The sequence below is a fragment of the Phymastichus coffea genome, unplaced genomic scaffold, assembly GCF_024137745.1.
Source record: "Phymastichus coffea isolate CEN01 unplaced genomic scaffold, Cenicafe_Pcof_1.1 PCOF00012, whole genome shotgun sequence".
In the NCBI taxonomy this organism is placed as follows: Eukaryota; Metazoa; Arthropoda; class Insecta; order Hymenoptera; family Eulophidae; genus Phymastichus; species Phymastichus coffea.
This window is the reverse complement of record NW_026706823.1, coordinates 652,501-674,418: the sequence shown is the minus strand read 5'-3', so window position 1 is coordinate 674,418 and position 21,918 is coordinate 652,501. Positions and strand designations below refer to the sequence as shown.

The window sequence follows — 21,918 nt, the reverse complement described above, 5'->3', positions numbered from 1 at the left end:
GAGTTCGATATCTCAGCGAGAGGTGAGAGTATTGAACTTTTCAAAAATGCAAATTAAAGCTGAATAAATAAGTTATCCGATCCGTATGGTGGCTGAGTTAGAAAAATTTTTTCCAAGTACGTAAACTAAAAAAAAACTAAAAAAATTTAATAATTAACTTTTTTTGGTATTCATGAGGATTGAGCAGAATATGTTGCTTGAAAAATTTTTTGATTATGAGATCTCGAAACTAGAAACTTCAAACTTGAAAACGCTTTTTTTTTAATTCCAGTACGACCATTTTCAAGGGAAATACAGCTAGTTAAAAAGCGGAATTTTTTTTTTGATCCTTTAATTTTTTCCACTAGTGTATGAATTCATCAAAATTTATTGAAAAATAAAAAGTATACTTTGCTTAAGAAACTTTATGAAAACTTGTCACTTTTGTGAAAACTTACCATACTTATCCAATATTCACTCAATAATATATTACGTGATTCGAAGATTACAAAAATGCCAATTATTTAAATATCACTGAGAGCAAGAATGACATGAGAACACATAATATACTCTCGCATCCATAAAAATCCAAACTTTCTAATATTCAAACCCATTTTAAGATAATCTAAACGAATTCCGAAAATAATTTTCAAAATGTTCTTAAAGTGTATACGAATAGCAAAAGTAAACAGAGAATAAATACCATAACCTAAACGATATTAGCATTAGATGTTAGACTATAGTTATGGTTATGGTAATGTAGATTGAACTACTTGGAGCACTAATGCTAAATTTTAACAAAAAAGGATCTAGAGACACCGTGAGAAATATTTTTGCTACATCGGCATAAAATGACGCCACCAAGGGTTTGACATAGGATTGTGCTAATATAGTAGATATATTTTAAAACTTCTTCCTTAATATGGTAGTTCAATAGATAATAACATTAAAACAAAACTAAGCTTGGCGGATAATGAATTATTATTATTTAACATGCACATTCATATTACTTTTTGCGAAACACTATATAGCTGGTCTATTAATGGGAGATGATTTTTTTCAAAATGACAAAATAATTTTAAGTTTGAAACTAGTTAGGTAACCATTTTATTGACAACGTTTATCTGTTTACTTAATAATTTAGTAAATTATTTCTTATCCATGTGTGTAAGTATGTATGTAAATGTGCACCATCTCTAGTTGAGACAATTGTTCGACAATTTTGAATAGAAAATTAGCAATGTCAATAATTTTGCACTGTATTACCGTTTTGTTCTGCTTGTAAAACGGAAATATTTTAATTTTCAGAGGCATATTCTTTTGTATTTTTTACCGAGGAATCAAATAAAAAATAGATTCCAAAGCGGCGCCGAAACTGCATCCCCTAAAAAGCATTTCAGCCAGCTCTTAAGTCATGAAAAAAATTTTAATATATATGGGTCAATCTAAATCAAACGGATAATGGCTCTGTCCAAAATTGTAGATCACCAAAAAAATCGTGGTTAGGCTAAAAATTTTCGACTTACACTCTAATTTCTTTTGCGATGTAGTGATTTTGAAAAATCTAAAATGGCGGCTGAAATATGGCGGCTCAAATCTAGTAATTTCATAAAAAATTTAAAAAAATCGATTTTCATTCAATTCTGTTTCTAAGTATTTTTTATTCCAGAAATGAATTCAGCGTCCAATTTTACATAGAAATATAGTATTGCACTCGAGGTAAAAAAATGTTATGTCATCTGAAGATTAAATCGAGAAACAGTAGTTATTTTTTGAATTACTAATTGATCAATATTGATTAAGATACTGATAAGTATGTCGAGTCACTGAATCTAAACCTGATGTCCGTTTAACCCAACCCTACCAGATCTCGATTAAGGTCAGGTTGAATTCGGATTCAGCGTACGCTTGTGGATATTGTAATCTTATCAAAAAATAAAAAAAAATTCACGATTTTATCTTCACATAACTTCGATTGAGACCTCGTAGGATTAAACGAACATCAAATTTGGATTCAGTGACTCAAAATACCTATGAGTATCTTAATCAACATTAATCAATTAGTAATCCAAGAAACAACTATTGTTTCTCGATTTGGTCTTCAGATAACTATGTAAAATTTGTACGAGTATATCTCGAGTGCAATACTATGTTACTATGTAAAATTGAGCGCTGAATCCATTTCTAGCATAAAAAATTTTTAGATTCACAATTAAATTAATTAAAATCGATTTTTTGAAATATTTTTGCAATTTTTCAAAATCGCCACATTGCAAATGAAAGTAGAGTGTAAGACGAAAATGTTGAGTCCATCCACGATTTGAATATCAAGAATATTCAATTACGGATCAATTAGAGATTCGAAAAACAGCGGTAGTAACGATTATACGTTGTTTATATGCTTATAGCGCCTGTAGGATGATAATTTTCAGACTTTTTAAGGCATAATCTAATGTATTTTTAACATAAGATCGAATGAAATACAGTCTCTATTATCCAATAGTTTCTTTGGAAAAAGTGTTTTTTGAGCTCCAGGGCTTCAGAAAAATTCTAAATATACCTCTAGAAGTTAGAAAATATCCTCACATTTAAAAATAAAAAAGTACGTCAAAATATTGCTTTTCCTGTGAGATATTTGTCAAAACATGACGAAAATGCTGAAAAATGGTATTTTTTTGGACATATACTATTTTAGACATTTTTTATTAATTAATTCTAAGCCGTTGTCAGTTGTTAAAATGTTAATATTTTTCCCGATTTGATCTTTTTGTAAATCACGAAATCCTCAAAGCATTCAGAAACTTCACTCTTATTTTTAAGAAAGTACATTTTTATGTAATTTGAGTAGTTATCTTTGAATAGCAAAAAATACTTAGAATTACCGAGTGAGTTTGTTTCTATCGGCTATAACGAGCGGCCAGACCCTCGTTATGTCTCCCTCTCCCCATACATAATTATAATTATTCTTATATATATATAATTGTCTTATAATTATCCCACATGTATGGTAGCCAAAGGTAAGTCAGAGAGAGCGCTAATAGAGGGCGAGCTAGAGAGAGAGAATTCGGGAGGCCGGCGCGACGCGCGCGAGTAGGAGAGTAGGGCAGAGGCGCGCGATAAGCTCTCGCTCTTGTACCGGCGACGTGGAAGCACGTGGACGTGTGACGAGCGGCTATACTCGTGCTTGCGATCTTTTGTTATCCGACTTTTCGCGACTAACTTTTGTGACTGACATTTCGGTTGCCTGCGAATACGCGAGTGTCCGCTCGGTGTAAAGTATCGGTGCCGAGATTGCCCTTAGTGCCTTTGGGCTAGTTCCTGCGACTACGCGTGCGAACCTTTAAGGCCGCCCGCTTCTTGACTGCACCCGAGCTGCACACTGCGCGTCATCGCGAGCCACGTGCGAGGCTGAGGACATCGCCTGCAGGGCTAACGCCGAGATATTATTGTAAGTACCTTCTCGAACACATGTCTCTCTCGTTAGCTTTTCGCCACTCTCTCTCCCGCTTATGCTGCGTATTAATTTTGTATTATTCTCCGTAGTAAACTCGATGTTATTCGTATATCTGTTTTCTTCTTTTGCGCTTCCTTTTACCTATCGTAAACAATCCCGTTCCGTCCGGCTTTCGCACCTGAATTTCGTGATCGCTCCAAAGCGCCCATAGGACTACACGACGTTCTCCGCGGGCCAAGGAAACAGACGCTGCACCACGACGTTCCTGTTGCTGCTGGGCTAGGCTTTGCGCAGCCCATTACGAGGCCCACACCGAGCTGTTTTAATCCCCTCGTAATTTATATAACGAGTGACCCGCGCTGGGTCAAAACCCCGTTATACGGCCTAAACAGGTCTGCGTATATCAAATCGCCAACTTGTTTAATTTCTGTTTTACTTATTGGGAACGGTAGACGGTGCTTTTTTCCTAAAACACAGCTATCGCAAAACGAAGTATTGTTTATTTTCTTATTAAGTTTATTATTATTATTTTCTTTTAAGATGTTTTTCACATTGTTGAAACTTTGATACACTAAACGTTCATACCATAATTGTAAAAGGTTTTTCATTTCAACGGAACCTTTTCTGTTACTATTTTTTATACGTTTACTCTTTTATTTTGACTTACATCGTGTGTAATCTTTCTTGTTAAGTTACAAAACTATTTCATTTGCAGCAATTGTATTATTTTTATAGAACTTGCATTTGAAATTTTTTGATTTTATTCACATACCTTTCGGAAGAACGCTTCCTATTGAAAATAAATTATATTCAATACTAGGAATATACATTACATCAATCAAGTTTTTTTCTACTCAAGTAACATCGTTAAACACAAGTATTTTAATGTTACCTTGCCCTTCTCCTTATACAATACGGCCGTCACCGAGTTAAATCACTACGTGGTTATCGAAGTCTTTAATGTTTCTGAATAGTTGACCGTTTCCACTCATGTGTGAAAATGCTTTGGACTCTAATAACCATGATGTGCTGGATTCGTTGTTTGAGTATAGCGATGTTTTCCCATTGACAATGAGATTTTCATTTTCATTGTTGTTGTTTATATATTTTCTCGGCGAAAAGGACGCTGAACGCTTATGTTTATTCTTTTTCTAGAAAGTAACAGTCTTTTGGAACTGTCCTGTTTTCTTATATTCAAAGCATTCCACGTTGCTTTTCTTTTAACTTTTGAGTTGTTACTTTTTTTTTATCACTGAAACTTGACTTTGGTACACTATTTGTAATAAGGGCAACTCTAGGATTAATTTGTTGAGCCTTCTTCCAATTTTCTTCCATGATCAATCATGATGTCAAATTTTCAACCATCAAGTTTTCTTTTACAGTTGATTTTCATGCCATAAAAAATCATTATAGTCATCCGGTAACGTCATTGTGATTTTTGTGATGATTATACTTTCGAATATTTCTTCATCAAGGACCTTTAATTTACAGCACAAATCTTCAGTTTTTGATATGTGCTTCATAATATCATTGGTTAGATCCTTTATTTTTAAGATTTCACTCTCCATTTTTCTAAGCAACTTTCTAGGCACTGGTTCCATAATTACATTTTCTATACTTATACACGCATATACGAGGTCTCTCCGGAAAGTATTAGGCCCACCTTTATATGTCCATGTTGGCGTTATTCTTCATCATCGAGTGTATGGCATTCTTCAAAATAATCTCCATTTGATTGAATAATACAGTTCCAGCGATGTTTTTACTTATTGGAGCAGTCCTGGAATTCACTTTTAGAGATGGCTTTGATTACGTTTGTCACATTATTTTCAACCGGCGTTTCTTCATCGAATTGCTATCCTTTGAGTGGTTTTTTGAATTTTAGGCTAAAAGTTCAAAGGGGCTATGTCGGGACTGTAATGTGGTTGTCGTATCGAAGTAATGCGATACTATATTTACTCAGTAATTACTGCACAAGATTCGAAAAAGGCGCTGGCACATTATCGTGATGGAGAAGCCGGTTACTATTGACCAAGAGTGCGGACGTTTTCTTCTCTCTGCTACGTTCATGTTTCAAAATTTAAATGTAATATTCTTTGTTGATTATCTCTCCTGTCGGTGCATATTCGTGGTGAACAACACCGTCACAATAAAAAAAAACAATCGACATTGACTTAGCATTGCTTCGTAAGTTGACGTGCTTTTTTGGTTTTGGTTATCCAAAGTGCTTCCACTGTGGAGACTGTTGTTTCGTTTCAGAAGCATAACCATAAACACATGATTCATTACTAGTAATAACCTTTTTAACTACAGTATCATCGTTATTGACCATTCCTAAGTTATCCTGAGAGATTTCTGAGCGAAGCTTTTTCACTGTGCACTGAGCAATTTCTATATAATATAACTTCATACACGCGCGTTTCATTTGTAAATTTGAGATTACATTTTTGCAAATTATAATTTTTATATTCGATCTTCTTTTAGATTTTGCACAGTTATATGATGATCGCAACTCGAATTTGAATATTATCCAATGTTTTTGTCGTCGAAGGCCGTCCAGAACCACTATGAACAGCAGTGCAGTCTTCTTTGAAACAATTATAACACTTTTTTATTAGTGTTTTACTCATACACTAATGCCCAAAATACTTTTGCATCATCTGAATATTTTCAAAACTCGTTTTCCGAGTTGAAGCAAAATTTGATGCAAATTCGTTGATCTTGTTATTCAGCCATTTTTAGCAATTATAAAATCTGCCGAGCTCCAAAATAGAAAAACCTGTAGTCACGGGTTAACCTTCGCCACCTTTGGCATGTAGATTCTCTTGTAGTTTGTCGAATTGCAGTCCAGCGTTGACGAGAATAGTGGAATGTGTCTAAAGCACCGCTTACAGCCAGTTACACTTCACAAGTCGAGAGGGATTGGCGAAATGTTTCGGTTCAAGCTATAATTTATAATTTATAATTTATAATTTATCTTCACTGATTTTTGATAATATCGACTTCTTTATTATTATTACGCTGTTAATCTTACAAGAGAGTTAAACGTTTCGCATGGTTCGTTACTGTTTCTCTCGCTGTCGTGGAGTGCGCGTCCAGTCCTTTTCGCAATCGAAAAAAGGCCAGCAATGACCCGCCAAATGACGAATAACTAATGTCACCGATGAATGGGCTAATTGCTCATTCAGCAACTCTCGCAAGAGCGTGAGATGAGGACTGTCTCTCTCTCACTCTCGTGATGTGCTTTTGTCAAAAGCGCATATTAGGCGGAAGGCTCTACGTGTCTAACTTTTCGCGGGGAACGGTAAAAAGTTAGAGAACAAAGATAAAATAATATTCTCTACATTTTGACTAAAATTTGATATAAGTATCTTCATTTTAGTTATGCGACTTACAGGAAAAATGTGAAATTTGGCACTAATATAAGCTTGGTCACAACTATTATAATTAAAAGAATACTGTCTGCACAATCTAAAAAATACTATATTTACTCGATGTTTTCTTTGTTAAAATTTCAATCTGTAGAATATAATAAGATCTTTAAAAAATAATCAATATTTTGAATATTAAACGATGCATGTATGCAAATTTTGAGAAAATGTAAAATAAATAATAAAATGCATAGAAAGTTCGAAAAACTCGTTTTCAACAGTGAAAAGTTATACAAATATAACATTTAACTTGAAAAATCATATCCAACTACATCCACATTATTGTTCAAAAACAATATTTGATGTTATTTATTTTCATCTTATATGTGTATATTACCTATCATTTTTTATATATATATAATATGATTAATATACTACGAGATGTACTGGTTTAAATAAAATAACTTTATTGTCGACTCGAGTATCTGTGCGCTCGAGCTTATCTATTGATTCATAATTTTACGACTTGTTCATACACGCAAATTTGAGGTTGAAGTATCTCAATTATATTTTCCGATATTCAATCTAATACGTGTAATCTGAATTAGTCTAAACGGTGGATGCGTTTCATTTGAAATTGAACATATGAATGAATCGTTATATTTCCTTCTTTTTTCAGAAGGCGGGGTAGCGAATGAGAAAAATTGTACACTTTTATAGCGGTTTCTTAAGTGTTACAGTTGGTGATATCGTTAGGCTCTAAACCGATCGTCCTTCGGTACCTATACCAACGTACACGCCTTTTTTTAAAACCGACTAATACTGCGACTTCTTCTCCATTGGGCACTGTGACTCATATTATTGGCTTATCCTCCCGAGGTACGTAGTCATTCATGAAGTTTACTATTTTATTTGGTACCGTTGATTTCTATTGGGTTCTTTTATTCGTTTCGGTGGCATTAATGTTTATTATGATACCGGATTCGATTCTATTTTGAGTTGACTCCTAATCATCAAGGATTCGACCCGATTCTCATATTCTGGTTCAGGACAAACACAATTTTTGTAGTAGACACCAGATGTTTGGCACAGTATGAGTAAATAGTTTAAATTTATTTTGACCAACCACAATGTGTATGTCCTGTTTTTCTATATGTCCAATAGTGAGTTTGTCTGTTATGGGGAAGGAAGGATTGGGATGTCTGATTGGGCTGCGATTATGGTTGATATATAATTGTTGAGAATGTAGCATTTTCGTTGATATAAAATAATCGTGTATTCTTCCGCTCCTTTTTGCTCCCTGTTGTGACCGCTAGATGACCGAAAGTTTTTGCACGTGTTATAAAAATTAATTTAACATGTACTATCGTTATATAACCTACGATTTTTTAATTAGATCAATTTTAATAAAACGACAGACCTCCAAAGTCGGTAAGAGCAGAAAATTATGTCGAATCCATATTTTGTTGTTGTTTATATTTCGAAATCTGTGCTCATACCGAGGTAACACATTAATCTTTGATTTTTTGCAAATTCCATTATTTTTCGATTTTTTTTACACACTGAAGATTTTCTCTAAAACCCAGGTGGTCATATCAGTTACTAAGCGATAATTGTCTCTTAATGACATAAAAAGTAAAATTTAATTATATAAATATACCGTTACAGATTCATTCACAAAAGTACTTCAAGAACAAGTAAAAATTAGAGAAGAACGCCAGTCTCAGAGGTTAAAAATGATGAATGCAGATCCCTTTGATACAGAAGCTCAAAGACTAATAGCTGAAGAAATTAAACAAAAAAATATCGAAGCTAATATGGAAGCTGCTATTGAGTATAATCCCGAAACGTTTGGTACAGTAGTAATGCTATATATTAATTGTAAAGTTAATGGTCATCCAGTAAAAGCTTTCATTGACTCAGGTAAGTCGATTTGGAATATGATGATTATATTTAAAACGACTTTATTAAATTTCACATCTGGCATTTCTTAAACAAAATTTAATTTTCAAATATAATTTCTTCCCATTATACTAATCACAGTAGTTTGAAGAGTCTAAAATAATTAGTTTCTGCAGTACGGTTCGAGGTGTCAAAAGTGTCAGACGTATGTGTGTTCTCACTTTGCCTTGTGATTTACCTGACTTGTGTTTGCTCGACGGTCGATCTGCGGCATCTAGCTTCCACGTTTAAACGCACATAGTAAACTGAAATTAATTTAAAAAAAATTTTTTAAACAATGGCTCTTACAAACAACGGAGTTGAAATCCCCAGAATGCTCCCAAAATTCTCAAAGTTCTCTGAATAAAGTTAAAATAAATAATTTACAAAATAAAAACAAACTACCTCATACTTCAAAATGATTACCTATAATCTATTTCCAAAATAAGTCGAGCTATAGTAGTAGATATATAGTTACTGGTGTAAAAATAAAAATGTACCTCAAAGCTATTGCCATAAAAACTCCACCAATAAATTTAGTGTCAGTTTAAAAAATCGCATAAGATTATTTTTGTTGCTACTTAAACAATGACAAGTTGATCGACAAATTGACGAAGGAAGAAAATAATATGATATTATTAGATTAAATGGTCTTAAACTGAAAATGAGACTATATGTAACAAAAGCTAAAAAAGCTCAAAAGATGACTCACTCGTTTTACCACAAAAGGATAGTAGTATATTGGCACAAAGACCTGAGAAAAACACAGTATTGGATATTGTTGACAATAATAGTGAAAAAACTTATGCCTCGAACGTTACATTTGAAAAGCTGGCGAACGTTAGCATGTACCCCAAACTTAATCAAATAGAATTTCAAGGAACAGCATTATTAAACAAATCAAGTACGGCTAAAAGGCCGTTTCTCAATTCATCTAATACTAGCACACAAATAACAACGAAAAAATGATTTTAACGACATTTGTCACTACAAATGCTGTTCTATAAAAAATGAAATCTACTATTTCCTTCCCAATTTCTCAGGTCCAATTGTTTGAATTTATGATTGACACATATAAAAGTAAATATAATGCTGTAAATAAGATTACTGAAAATTATGTAAATAATAATTTTGCATTAATAGTAATACTTTGTTAGGTGCATAGCTACTTACAACAAATTGATAGTAAAAGCAGAATAACTCGAATAATCAACAAAATCGGAGATAAGAAGATAGATGCTTACGGCGACGAATCGATTACTTTTTGGAGAGTCGAAAAAAAATATAACAATTACTTCGACTCGTAGAGTCAATAGTAATAAAATCATTGTTGTTAAGTTGCGTATAAATGCTTGAAGCTTTCGTAATAAAAAAGAGGAAATCGAAAAAACTGTTCAAGATCACGATGTCTTCACAGTTGTTGAGTCTAGGCTTTAGATTAACATCAATTTTTAATTTATTGGCTTTAATACAGTAAGACAAGATAGGTCACAGTAACCAGATGGCAGAATCGTTTTTTTAATATACAAATCGCTAAATTATAACATAATAAAAATATTTAACTGGTCAATAGGCAAATCAAATTATGCGGAGTAGAATTACTAATTAGAAGAATCACTGTCTCTAATAGCTTGTTATAGACCGTTCGATATTAATTTAAACGATACAGAATGGGACATAGTGGGTATTACTAAAAATAACACAAACAGAATCCTAAAAGGTGATTTTAATTCGCATAATGAGCTTTGGAACTAAAGACACTGACGATGACGAAAATATTATTAGTCCAAGTTGACAACCATAATCTCTTTTTACATTGTAACGTTTGAAACTTATTCTACGTCATTGAAATAAATAGTTCGGACTCTAACTAAGATATAATCATAATCGCGTTTCCAAGAGTAAGCAAGAAATTGACACGTAAAAACTCTATAAGTTTTGATATTTCTACAATCAACGAATAGCGAACACAGTGTTATACACGTAGTTCGCCGCTTCGATGAGTCGTTTGAAATACAATGGAGTACTGTTGCATCTATCTAGAGAAGGCTCGACAGCGCCCCAACGAATACTCAATCTAATTTCTAGGTAATATTGATTTTAGAGAGGAGATAATTTAAGACTGCTTTTTTCTTATAAGAGAGAGAGAGAGAGTCTTATGAATTTAGTATTGAGATTATTGTGTAGAAAAGGAATAGCAAGCTAACCACTGAATAATGAAATCAGTCTCAGGAAATAGCTGAGTCTTTATTTCGTTCAATGCTCGCGCTGCTGGGCAAGATAGAATTATGAATCCTCTTGCCGCAGCGACAAGCGAATTTATACTTGCAAAAATGGCTCCTTTCTACGCTTGGTAGCCCCTATAACGCTATTTTTGATATACGCATAAACTTTGTACAAGTTTTGTCGCAAAATGACTGGCCCGAAATTGAAAATTAGTGACTTAAAAAATCAAGTAGAAGATAACGAATTTTTTAATATGAATCGTTTTTCCAGGGAAAATCGACTCTTAAAATTATAAGTGATTTAAGTTAGATATTTAAATAACATGGAATTTATAATAAATTTACGGAAAATTTTTACATAAAAAAATCACTCGTGATAAATAGAATATTATTCAAAATAAAACCACTAACTTAACAACCCATTTTGGAATTATAATTAAATAACGAATTCGTGAATTCCTCTTTTAGCCATTATAAAATCAACAAATGGGTGATAATCGTTATCAGTAATTTTATAGGTATGTACAATTGAATCGCTATCTCACAACGCAATTTTATCGCAACTCAGTTATCAAAGTGTCAAATTCTTGCTTCTCTGTCTTAAGGTGCTGGGATCGCCGTTGTATATTGGAAATTGCATCATATTTATTTGTTGCAAAATTACTAGCGATATTTACTTATAAATTAAATTAAACTAACAAATATATATTTAATGACTATAATAACTTGAGATTCGATATTAGTGCATGAAAGTTGACTGAAAAATACTTTTGTTCGTAAAAAAAAACTTTGCAATTATCGATTTTGCATTGTAAACAATAATTTTCCCACACTCGTAACGTCACGCTCCTTATATGGTCTTGTTTTCGCCGAATTGCCCTAACATATTTACGTATGCTAATACGTAAATGTAAGAGTAATATTTTTTAATTGATTCAGTACATTCTTATCACTAAAACATGAAATTTCATGATAAACTAAAAAAAAAAAATTTTAATCAAAAGAATGTCCACCCTAGTGTATTAGGATATAATTCTATAAAACTGGAATCCGTGGAATTAGAGATACCTTTCTACCAGAATTTCAAATTGATTATCCATTTTTGTATTCACCTCTTAGAAAATTCGATCTTAAATTATGTAGGAAAAAAATATTTCTAACCAACACATGTTTTTCAAAAAACACACTTTTGATAAAGATTTCACAATTTTAATCAATCTATATTGAAACCTCGAAGGCATCTTTTCAAAAAGAACAAAAGTTAGCTAACTGAATGATTAGCTTCCAATATACATTCACTCTTGATTTTGACTAAAACAAGCACAAAATCTTCATTATTTGTCGAATATTGGTATCGCCATTCGAAGAAAAAGAAAATATAAATTTTTTGTCTGAAGAAACTTTCATTCTACACATGAAGAAAAGGCAAACAAGTCTATTCAGAACTAAATTAAAATGAATGGGGTATGCAAAATACATTTTGGAATCAGAAAAATAGTGAATTGGAAAATAGTACTCAAAATTGAAGAATCTAGTAGACAGAAGGTATTGTTATTCTGTCCTAAATACTTAGGTTATTTTGTTTTGACGAAAGGAAGTGCTTGAAATCTTAAGCTACCGAGTTTCAAATTTCTGAATACATAAAGAAAGGATATTCTACATAGTAAAATTTCTGTTTTTATATCTTATTTGTTTTTTTTTTTAATTTGTTTGACGTCGCTATATTTATGCTCCATCAGTGCTAATCAAAGACGGAGGCATGCAATGTGTTTGAGAATAAAGCACATGTTATTTCGTTTATTCTATTTTTCTTTAGATCTATGTAATTTCTAAGCAAAGAATTCTCTAATGCGATTTCCAAAAGAATTAGAAATTTATGTATTATATATGTTTAATGTTCTACCTTTTCTTTACATTCTTTTATCTTATAAATCCAATCCAATCGTATCTTCACCTCCATATACATAAAATTCATCTTTCCTTCCAAAGAATATCCTCCTTCCTAAGGATATGATTTAAAAAAGAAGACATTGCCACAATTTCGGAAGAGTACGATCGTTTAAACCAAGAGATCAGTGCTCTGAAATGACACAGAATGAAAGCTTCTGATAGAAAAACGGTAAGAGTGAAGTTTCATATATTGCAAACTTTATATGATGGGAAATGTGTCAATACCATTCTTGAAAACAATGCAACGACTAGGTGTCCGATTTGCGGTATATCATCATACAGATTTAATGATCCTAAAAAATATTTTGAACCAATGAGTGTTCACTTTTATTTATATTAGGACTGTTACATTGTGAAATCAAGACCTTTGCATACTTATTATGGTTACAGATTGACAATAAAGCAATTTGATAGACGACAGCATTTATTAGGTACTGACTTCCTCTATATATATATATATATATATATATATATATATATATATATATATATATATATATATATAGTCAAATGATATAAATACTGTTTATGGGGTTCAACGCTTGTAGATCATTGTTTTCTAGGGTTAATCTTCCTCGGGCTTAAGGTTTGCAGGTTATTGTGTTCTAAGGTTAACCTTTGTGGGGCTTAAATCTTTTAGGTAATTTGATGCTAGGCTTAACCTTCTTGAGGTTGAAGGCTTGAAAGTCACTGTGTTCTAGGTTTAACCTTCTTCGGACTTAAGACTTCTATGTTATTGTTTTTTAAGGTTAATCTTATTGGGGTTTGAGGCTTGCAAGTTATTGTGCTCTAAGGTTATCCTTACCGGACTTTAAAGCTTGAAAGTCATTATATTTTAAACTTAACTTCTTTAAGGTTCAATACTTGCACATTATCGTGTTCTAGGATGAACCTTTCTGGAGTTTTAGGATTTTAAGTTATTGAGTTCTAGTGTTAATCTACCTGGGGTCTAAGGCTTCTAGGTTAATGTGTGTAACGGTGTAGGCTGGTCATAGCCTACATCGTGTGTCCCTTCCCTCTTTCTGACCTTGTCGAGGGCTCACGGCTGGCATCAGACACATTCTTATTCTTCAGTGCCTGATGCCTGCCTTTGTTTTTCAGCATTAGTACCCAAGCCGGCTAGAGAGATTGATTGATTGATTGATTAAACTTTATTAAGCCATGAGGTATAACCCCGTAGGCTCCGAGCAAAAGATACAGCAAAGGATTAACTTAAAATTAAATTACATAACATTGAGAGAAGCAGTAAGATCATAACATAAAAACTTAAAACTAGACTTAGTGATTAGCGCTGAAAAATAACATAAGAAACAGACTAGAGTTTGTAACAGTGACTGCTAGGATATTGCAAGGAATATGAAGTACAGTAGGAACGCAACGGACTTAAGAATAGAAACGAGTAGGCTAAAATTAACTTAAACTAGACTTAAAATTGAACTAGAAAATCAGTGGTATCTAAAGAGTTGACAAAACAAAACATAAAATAAGCTATATAATGATGAAGAGGGCTGCGTTAGGTAGAAGATGGGCTGCAAGAATGAAACAGGAGCGTGAGAAATGTGCATAGGTGTGTCAAGGAAGTGAGTTAAAAGTTGGGAAATTATACGAGAGGTATTTTCCTGGAGTTAGGAGATACTCGGAGGTAGAAGTGAAAGCCGAAACATTAAAAGGCAGGGAAACAGGAGGTAACTTAAGGAGTAAGGACATGTTTGCAGGATAGTTAGGGTTTAAACGTCTGCGGAAAAGCTGCTGTTCAAGAATTGCAAAAAGTGAATTTAGCCAGAGCTTTAGTTCATACAAACGATCGATGCTGAAATCGGTTATGGAAAGCTGGTTTAAGAGAAAGATGCCATAAATGGCGTAGGAGTAATTCCAAGCCACCGTTCTGGGAGCAGGGTAAGAAAAGGCCTTTGGGTGGTTTCGAGATGAGCTTTTGATGTTGGGTAAATTAGGTTTGGAGAGATGAGTGGTGAGGTAACTGGGCATGAATGAAGAAATTGTTTTATAGAAATGAAGGATAAGAGAGATATGACGTTGAGACTCAAGGGTGAGCCAACCCAGGCGCAGACGGTGAAAAAAGACATGAGATTCTATGTTAGTTGAAGGAATGAAAGGGATGAAGCCTGACACAAAACGGACACAAGCATTGTGGGCAATTTGCAGGGCATTAGTGCGTGTTTTGTCGAGTTTTATGAAAGCAAGAGAGGCATATTTAAAATGGGGGAAGATGAGGGTCTGAACTAGGTATTTCCGAGTTGTGAAAGAGAGTGATTTCTTATAGAATTTCAGAGTATTGAGACTGGAATAAACTTTAGTGATGATATTTGTAATATGAGGTTTCCATTGTAATGTGGAGGTGATGGTAAGGCCAAGGTTTCTAACTGAGACAGAGAAAGGGATAGGGATATTGTTTACTATGATATTAGGTAAGGAGTTGAGGTCGAGAGAGGAGACATAGAGTTCGCTACCAATTATCATCACCCTGGTCTTAGCAACGCTCAACTGAAGCCCGTTCCGGACCGCCCAGTCAGCAACCGCCCGGGCATCCAGCCGAACCCTCCCAAGACCCTCGTTGATTTCAGAGGGCAGGCAGTGATAGTAAATCTGGGTGTCGTCAGCGTAAATGATGTGGTTGCAGAAGAAAAGGACCCTAGAAAGGTCATTAATGAAAATGGCAAAAAGGAGGGGGCCGAGAACACTGCCTTGAGGGACACCAGACTGTGCACGCAACCACCTGGATACAGTGCCACCCTGGTCGATAACAGCCTGGAGCCTATCCGCCAAGTAAGAAAAGAACCAGCGGAGAGTGTCATCGCCCACATTACACTGTCTAAGCTTGGTGATTAGGAGGTCATGGGGAATAGAATCGAAAGCCTTTGAAAAATCAAATAAGAGGAGGATGGTCAGTTTTCGTTTTTCTATTGCATATCTTATGTCGTCAAGTAGGGCTATAAGGGCAGTTTCAATAGAATGCCCCCTGCGGAAACCTGTCTGTCTTTTGTCAAGTATGTCGTGTTTGTCAAGGTAATTTGAGAGCTGTCTATGGAGGAGGCGTTCGAAAATTTTAGAGGGTTCAGAGAGTTGAGCAATCGGTCTAGTGTCGGATGGAGTCTGTGGTGATTTGATTTTGGATAATGGGCGGATGAGGGTCTGTTTCTATAATTTAGGGAAAGTGGAGGTGCGAATGGAATGGTTAAAAATGCGAGTGAGCGAGGGGGCAACGGCACCCGAGCCCATTTTAAGCATTTCGGCCGTGAGATCATCAATACCTTTACCCTTTAAATGAAGTGCCCTTATATCATCCTGGACCTCTCTCTCGGAAATGTAGGAGAAGGAAAAAGGAGGGAATGGTGGAGAAGAAGAAGAAAAATAATTTGTGACAGGAAGTTGGAGGATATTTTCAAATTTATGTAAAGTGAGAGGAGCGGAACGATTGACCACAGTTGCATAATGGTTATTAAGGGTATCAGGAGTGAAAAAGGAAAGAGGGGATGGTAGGAGCCTGTTTGCTATGCCGATATCGTGCAGGGTTCTCCATTTCTGTTTAGGTGTAGAGGCTTGTTCGATCTTATTTCGGATGTAACTGTTTTTTAGTATGTCAAGTTTATTAGAAACCAGGTTGCGGGCTGTACGGTACTGAGCCAGAGCCTGTAAGGAACCTGAAGTATTAAATCGCTTAAAAGCAGCGTCCCCAGCGCGCATTTCGACTCTGAGATAATCTGTGACCCAAGGTTTCTTTTTAGAGGATATTGTAACTGTCTTCGAAGGTGCGAGTATATCAAAGGATCCGACTACAGCCTTAGCAAAAGAGGAGACAAGTTGATCCACGTCAGTAGATGCAAGCGAGTGATCATGAGGTGTCGGGAGTTCAGGAAGCAGAGAGAGGATGTGAGAGTTTAGAGAAGGTTTATTGATGCGATGGAGTGAGCGTGAGATGAAAGATCTAGGAGATTCAATCGGGGCAGAGAATGAGATGGTGAGTTGAATTAGGTCATGGAAAGGTACGAAAGGGGAGAGGGATTGCGAGAAGTTGAGAACATGAGTAGAATGATTTGTAATGAACAGGTCCAGCGTGGTATGTGTGATGTCACCATTTATGGAGATAGGGTGATGTGTTGGTGCAAGAGAGACAACTTTGAGGGCATTTTGGTCAATTAGGTCACGGAGGGCTTGGACATGTGGGAGTTTGGAGGAAGGTCTGAATTGAAATCGCCAGTTATTATGACGTCTTTGTAAAGAGGAAGAAAAGGAGAGATAGAGTCAAAGAAGAAGGTGGGAATTGAAGCGAAGGGGCGACGGTAAACAACGGCAAAGAGGCACTTAGCATTACTTTTGTTCTTGTTTTGCAACTCAACAACAATGAATTCCGGAGTGTTATCGTAGATAGGTTGGGAAGTGACTAATTTTCTTACATTAAAACAATTTCTAACAAAAACAGCGACTCCACCGCCCTCCTCACCCACGCGATCTAAACGAAATAACATAAAATTACTTAGACTAAGGTGAGCATCCTGAACAAGATTATTTAATTTAATTTTAGTGATCGCAATAACATCATAATAATTTTGATTTGCTTCTGCCTCGAGCAATGCGAAATGCCACGGAACATTAAGACCATTTATATTGATGTGAGCAACTGTAAGCTGTGTACGAAATGCTGGGGGAGGGGACTTAAAAAGATGCCCTGAAATACCGGGGACCGGAAATCAGAGCAACCGCTGGTTAGGATGATGCGGGTGTTGACTTGTACCATCAAGATGGCGCTGAGCATTAGTATCTGCTGGCTGGTGATTAGGTGCGCAAATTGGTTTTAGCTTCTTAAGGTCATCCTCAGTGACGATGGAAATTAAATCAGAGTGTTGAGTTGTACGACAGAAGACTCTGAGATTTTTCACCAGTGGCCACGCATAACCCAACTCCCGGCTGGCTTGCCTTGCCTTAGTAAGGAGATCGAAGACAGGCTTGGGCCAAATTGGTCGCAAGTATACCCTGGCAGTTCCTCCACAGCTAAAAATTGAGTGAGCAGTATGTTCCATGAGTTTCGGAGACAAACGGATGATCCTATCACGTACGGTAGGAGAGTCCAACAAGAAGGCAAAAGAACGGCGCTCAGGTAAAAGATTCACTTGAGAGGGGGGGGGGCTGTATTAATCCATTCCCGAGTAGAAATAATATTAGGGAGACTATGATTGCCTCCAAAACCAAGGGCAAGGAACATGGCTGTCGCGGCCTGGAGGAGCGTACCCTGGAAGTCGTTAGGAAGACCATGCACCAGGATTTCAGGCTCCTCAGTGATAGAAAAATGTGCATCTCTGGTGTATAATTCCGCTTGATTCTTTGACACCAACTGGCAAACCTCTTGGTGGCACTTGGCATTGAGCTCAGCCTCACTCTTGAACCACGGTGGAGCCTCAGCCATCGAAGTGAGAGAAGTAGTTGAGGTAGTAGACTGAGGAAGAGGTAGCTCTGCAGTTTGCGGTGGTGATAACGAGCCAGGGAAAAGGCCGGAGGCCCTGGAAAAAAGTGGGGGCGTATCAACCAGAACAGTGCAGAGCTGTTTCGCTGCGGGCAAGAGCGGTGGCTGCGAGGGCGAGGCACCACGCTTTTTGGCCAATGAAGAGACAGCGGGGACGTGGCTAGTAGGGGTGAGAAAGAGCGATGATGTTGATTGCGAAGAGTGCGTATCAGCAATCAGTGAATGGTTATTGCAGCAGATAAAATCCACGGAGTTTGAATTAAGAGGCCTGGAAGTCTGTGGGATGCAGTTAAAGTGGTACAACTTGTTACAACGCTTACAAAGAAGTACTTGATCCTGACGCCGCAAAATTTGATCACACTTTAAGCAGTTGTGATTTGACATAGAGTGCGCAAATTTCAAACTTCCGCGCGCTAAAATCGCAGGTAATTTGGGTCACAACGTAGCCGACCGTGACAAAAGCAGGAAATAATAGCTGCTTACAAAGCGGATTATCTCGGGTACTGTAAACACCACAGTTGGCCTAGCGAAAGTACGCGGATAAATTCGAAACTTAGCGCCCAAATATTGTGATTGACGAATAATGCGATCAGCAAGCTATCAGTGAAACCAACCTCGAAGACGTCGATACATATACAAATGATGTGTAGGTAAAAAGATGAGCACGTCGCAAATGCAAATGAACGATAAAATAGGCACAAATTAAACGCAACCCAGAGCCGAGATGAGGTGTATCGCATGTAACATTACAACAACCAAACATGAAATGAACAATGTATGTACAATAAGATGAGCGCAAGGAAAAATATTTTGTATTTGTAAGAACGGACTCCACAGCAATATCTACTTTCTCACTCATTTGTAAAAATTCAATCGATACACTGATGAAAGTCGGTGGGCAGCAGGCAAGAAGTGGAGCAAGGCCGGCAGAGCAAGCGTAATCTTCCGTAAATGGTGATCGCCAGATGCAATCCGAAAAGGGCTAAGATGATGATTCCAGTGATGTTGACAGAAATGTCAAAATTGTTTTGGAGGTTAGCTTCCAGGTGCAGCGATGAGGTAATGCAGATTTCCCGGGCTAAAGTGCACGAAAAGATGCGAATGAGCGAAAGCCTAGTAGCCCTTTGGAAACTGCATCACCTAAAACAATCAGCTCGAGAAAGTGCGACGAAAAGATTAGCAAAATAGCCGTATGATCCGGGAGCTGTTGTTGGATGTGTGCTAGACTCACCAGAGAGCGAGAGAGAGAGAGAGAGAGCGTCTTAAGAATGCCGGACTATAGGCGCTACATTAGGCAAGTTCGGCAGTGTCGCGCGCCTTAACCCATTAAAGCCCACGCTAAGACTGGTTGAGATAGCGACAAACAAACTGTGCTATCTTTTGCATAAGTGAAAAATAAAATATACGTATTTTTTTTTATGTTATTTTCAATTGTTTATAACAAATTATTTAAACAAATTACAAAAAAATTCATAATTATCAAAATCTAAATGCGGGAATCGATTCTGGAGGTGAAATCAAGACGAAAACCTATATAACACTTTTTTGTCAGAATTCAATTTGTTAGTGTAACGTAGGAATAAACAATTGCATGTTGGGGAGAAAAAGTGACCATGTCAAGTCCCAAGCAAAATCTATCTGGAATAGCAAAAAATAAACTGTGCTATCCTTTGCATAAGTGAAAAATAAAATATATATATTTTTTCTTATGTCATTTGCAATTGTTTATAACAAATTATTTAAACAAATTACAAAAAAATTCATAATTTTCAAAATCTGAATGCGGAAATCGATTCGGGGGATAAAATTGAGATGAAAACCTATATAACACTTTTTTGTCAGAGTTCAATTTGATATCTTTATGTAGAAATAAACTATTGACAAATAAGTGTTTTCATTCTCACACATGGTATCTGGAATCATATCAGTATTTTTTACTGATAAATTTTGAGATCTTATACTGTAATTGGATAAGTTTATTTCATTTCGTAAATCCTTCCGTGTTAGAGATCACGTTTGAGTGGCGGGCTAACGGTTGAAAACATTTATACATTGGATCTATTCTTTGAAATAATAATTTCGGAAAACTTTTAGTTTTTATTTTGTTCTAAATTGGTAACGTTACTGATAATGCCGAGACGGAGAATTAGCGATCTACTAAATTTAGTTGAAGATTCTGATAGTGATGAAGGTCAACATATTGATATAGCATTCATTCCTAATGAATATGAAAGTTCAGATGGAGATTCGGACGGTGATCCAAATGAAGATACATTATCAAATGAATTACCATCAGGTTCTTACGAACATGTTAAAAGTACATACACAAGTACTCAGAAATTGTTGGAACCGAATCATAAGTACAGTTGGAAAAATGATGCTTTGAATGATATTTCTCCGCATGTCGAGAGCAACTTCAATATTTCACCTATTTCATCATTGCAATCCAAAAATGCTTTTGAGTTGTTTGAGGTTTTCTTTTCGAAATCAATGAAAAACCATATCATTGAAGCCACTTCTGAAAATCATTTTGATTTATGTATGGATGATCTAGAAAAATTTATTACAATCATAATGATTACTATCTTCAATTCTAGAAAAAGTATTCGTGATTACTGGTCAAAAAAGCGAATACTTCAGTGTCCAGTAATTGCGGAACTTATGTCTAGAAATAATTTCGTTGCCATAAAAAAGAACATACGATTCTATAAACTTCAAGAAACTGATCAAAATGATAAAGTCTGGAAGGTTCGAACTCTGTATGATATGTTTCGTGAGAATTGTATGCAATTTGGTTTCTTTGACTATAATTTATCAATAGATGAGATAATGGTAAAATACTTTGGTAGGTTTGGTATCAAGCAATGTATAAGGAATAAACCCATTAGATTTGGAATAAAAGAATGGGCAGTCTGTTCTTCTGATGGGTATATATATGATCTTGATATTTACACTGGTAAATCAGGAATCGATGAACGAAATCCTTTAGTTGCCGTTGGTTTAGGGTCTAGAGTGGTGATAAAGTTACTTTCGAATTTATTAGAAAAAACACAGAGAGAAGAACTGAAAAAGTATCATATTTATTTTGACAACTTTTTCACAAACCCAGATCTTATGATTCATTTGAAAAAAAATGGTTTATCGGCGACAGGAACTGTTCGGCATAATCGTGTGAAAGTGAAAGTCGAAATGCCAAAAAAAGCTAAAAGAGGATACACTATTTCAATGCATGAAGTGAATTCAAAATTGAATTATATTACAGTTATGGACTCAAAGCCAGTATCGATTCTCTCTTCGAAATATGGAAATGAACCAAAAGTTGAAATGCAGAGATGGCAGGAATCATCGAAAAAATCTATTCTTTTTCCTCATTGTTTCTCTATGTATAATGAACACATGGGTGGCGTCGATCTACATGATCAACACTGTAATGCTTTGATGCCTACAATTCGAAGTAAGAAATGGACATGGTGCCTTGTATTACGGCTCATCCAAGCATCCTTAGCAAACGCTACAGTGATT

The 21,918-nt window shown here is 35.5% G+C and overlaps 1 protein-coding gene across 3 annotated transcripts in view; it reads left to right on the top strand.

The window, feature by feature from the left end:
- LOC131672505 (protein DDI1 homolog 2) overlaps positions 1–21,918 on the top strand; it is a 659,212-nt gene that overhangs the window by 222,454 nt on the left and 414,840 nt on the right. For all 3 annotated transcript variants that reach the window (XM_058949779.1, XM_058949788.1, XM_058949771.1), the window contains one exon: positions 8,473–8,727. In XM_058949779.1, the coding sequence (XP_058805762.1) occupies positions 8,473–8,727 (255 nt within the window). The remainder of the gene's footprint in view (positions 1–8,472; positions 8,728–21,918) is intronic.